The sequence below is a fragment of the Austrofundulus limnaeus genome, unplaced genomic scaffold, assembly GCF_001266775.1.
Source record: "Austrofundulus limnaeus strain Quisiro unplaced genomic scaffold, Austrofundulus_limnaeus-1.0 Scaffold1669, whole genome shotgun sequence".
NCBI classification, from domain to species: Eukaryota; Metazoa; Chordata; class Actinopteri; order Cyprinodontiformes; family Rivulidae; genus Austrofundulus; species Austrofundulus limnaeus.
In genome coordinates this window covers 37,687-38,842 of record NW_013954071.1, presented here as the reverse complement: position 1 = coordinate 38,842, position 1,156 = coordinate 37,687, and the positions used below count along the sequence as shown (strand labels likewise).

At 38.6% G+C, this 1,156-nt stretch overlaps 1 protein-coding gene across 1 annotated transcript in view; it reads right to left on the bottom strand.

Moving 5' to 3' along the window:
- Positions 1 to 1,156, bottom strand: part of lrmp (lymphoid-restricted membrane protein) — a gene marked incomplete at its 5' end in the record, with an annotated part of 38,526 nt that overhangs the window by 2,992 nt on the left and 34,378 nt on the right. The window contains 1 exon segment of the mRNA XM_014033227.1: positions 236 to 387. Coding sequence (XP_013888681.1) covers positions 236 to 387 — 152 coding nt within the window.

Here is a 1,156-nt window from a genome sequence, read left to right as displayed (position 1 = left end):
ATACTAAAACTAAGCATTAAAAATGCAAGAATAACTAATAAAAACGATCAAATCCACAGTAAAAACTAATTAAAACTGAACTAAAAGAAAAAAGTCACAATGAAATAAAACTAAACTATAATGAAAAATCCAGAACTACAACGTTGGTTTGGATACGTTCAGCACTGTCCAGCTCAGTGAAGGTTACAAACATCTATCAGAACAGCTGATTGTATTTGAAGTAAGAAGAGCTAACCTGCTAACACCACTATCAGAGCTAACCACAGCCAGAACCCTCGGCCTCCTCTGGCCACCGCTGCAGGAGCTGAGCGGGACCCGGCCTGGCTGTGGGTCACGGACKGCGGAGCCCCCGGATCTGTAGATGCCGGCGTGGACGAGGAGCTTGGGCTGAAGGACAGAAAAATAATTTAACAGAAAAATGACACAAAAAGAGCAGCTGTAGCAGAAGCAGCGAGAGCCAGGGAACCAAAAACGTGTCAGCTTGTTAAATGAAGAGCAAACARTAAATAAGCTGCAGTTAGTGAATTAATGCACCAACAGGCATTTCTTGCAACAATAAATGAAACGATGAAAACAGAAGAAAGMAGTTGGAATATAAAGAATGAACTCGTTCGTCACGTTCAGCTCTCAGGTCACTTACAGAAGAACAAACAGCTCCTCCTGACTCCTGAGTTCCATGAAAGGAGGGAAGGAGCAGAGGGAAGTTCAGAAAAACCACATGATTTGCTGCAAGTAAAACACAAAGCTGCCTCGCAGTGTGCATGAAACGACACTCATGCTGCTGGACGTGTTAGTGAACAACACGAGAACAAGGTCAGTCAAGCTTACGATTCTGGAAAAAGTTGGGACGTTTTTTTAAAGCTGAACTAAMTATCTAAAAAAAAGTTGTTCCAGGGGCAACAAAAGGCTGGAAAAGCAGGGTTCCTACAGCTTAAGTAAACTTAAGACTTTTTAAGACCTCTAATGCCATTTAAAATTAAATTTAAGACCAAACTCAATAAACAAAAATTGGAAAAAAAAAACTGACAATTTTATCCAAATGTTTATTTTAACATAAAACTAGCATTAGAAGCATTTGGTATTAAATTATTTAAAAAAATAAAGAAATGTCACCACTTATTTTAATAACTGAGACAAATTACAATCACTCTTAAAA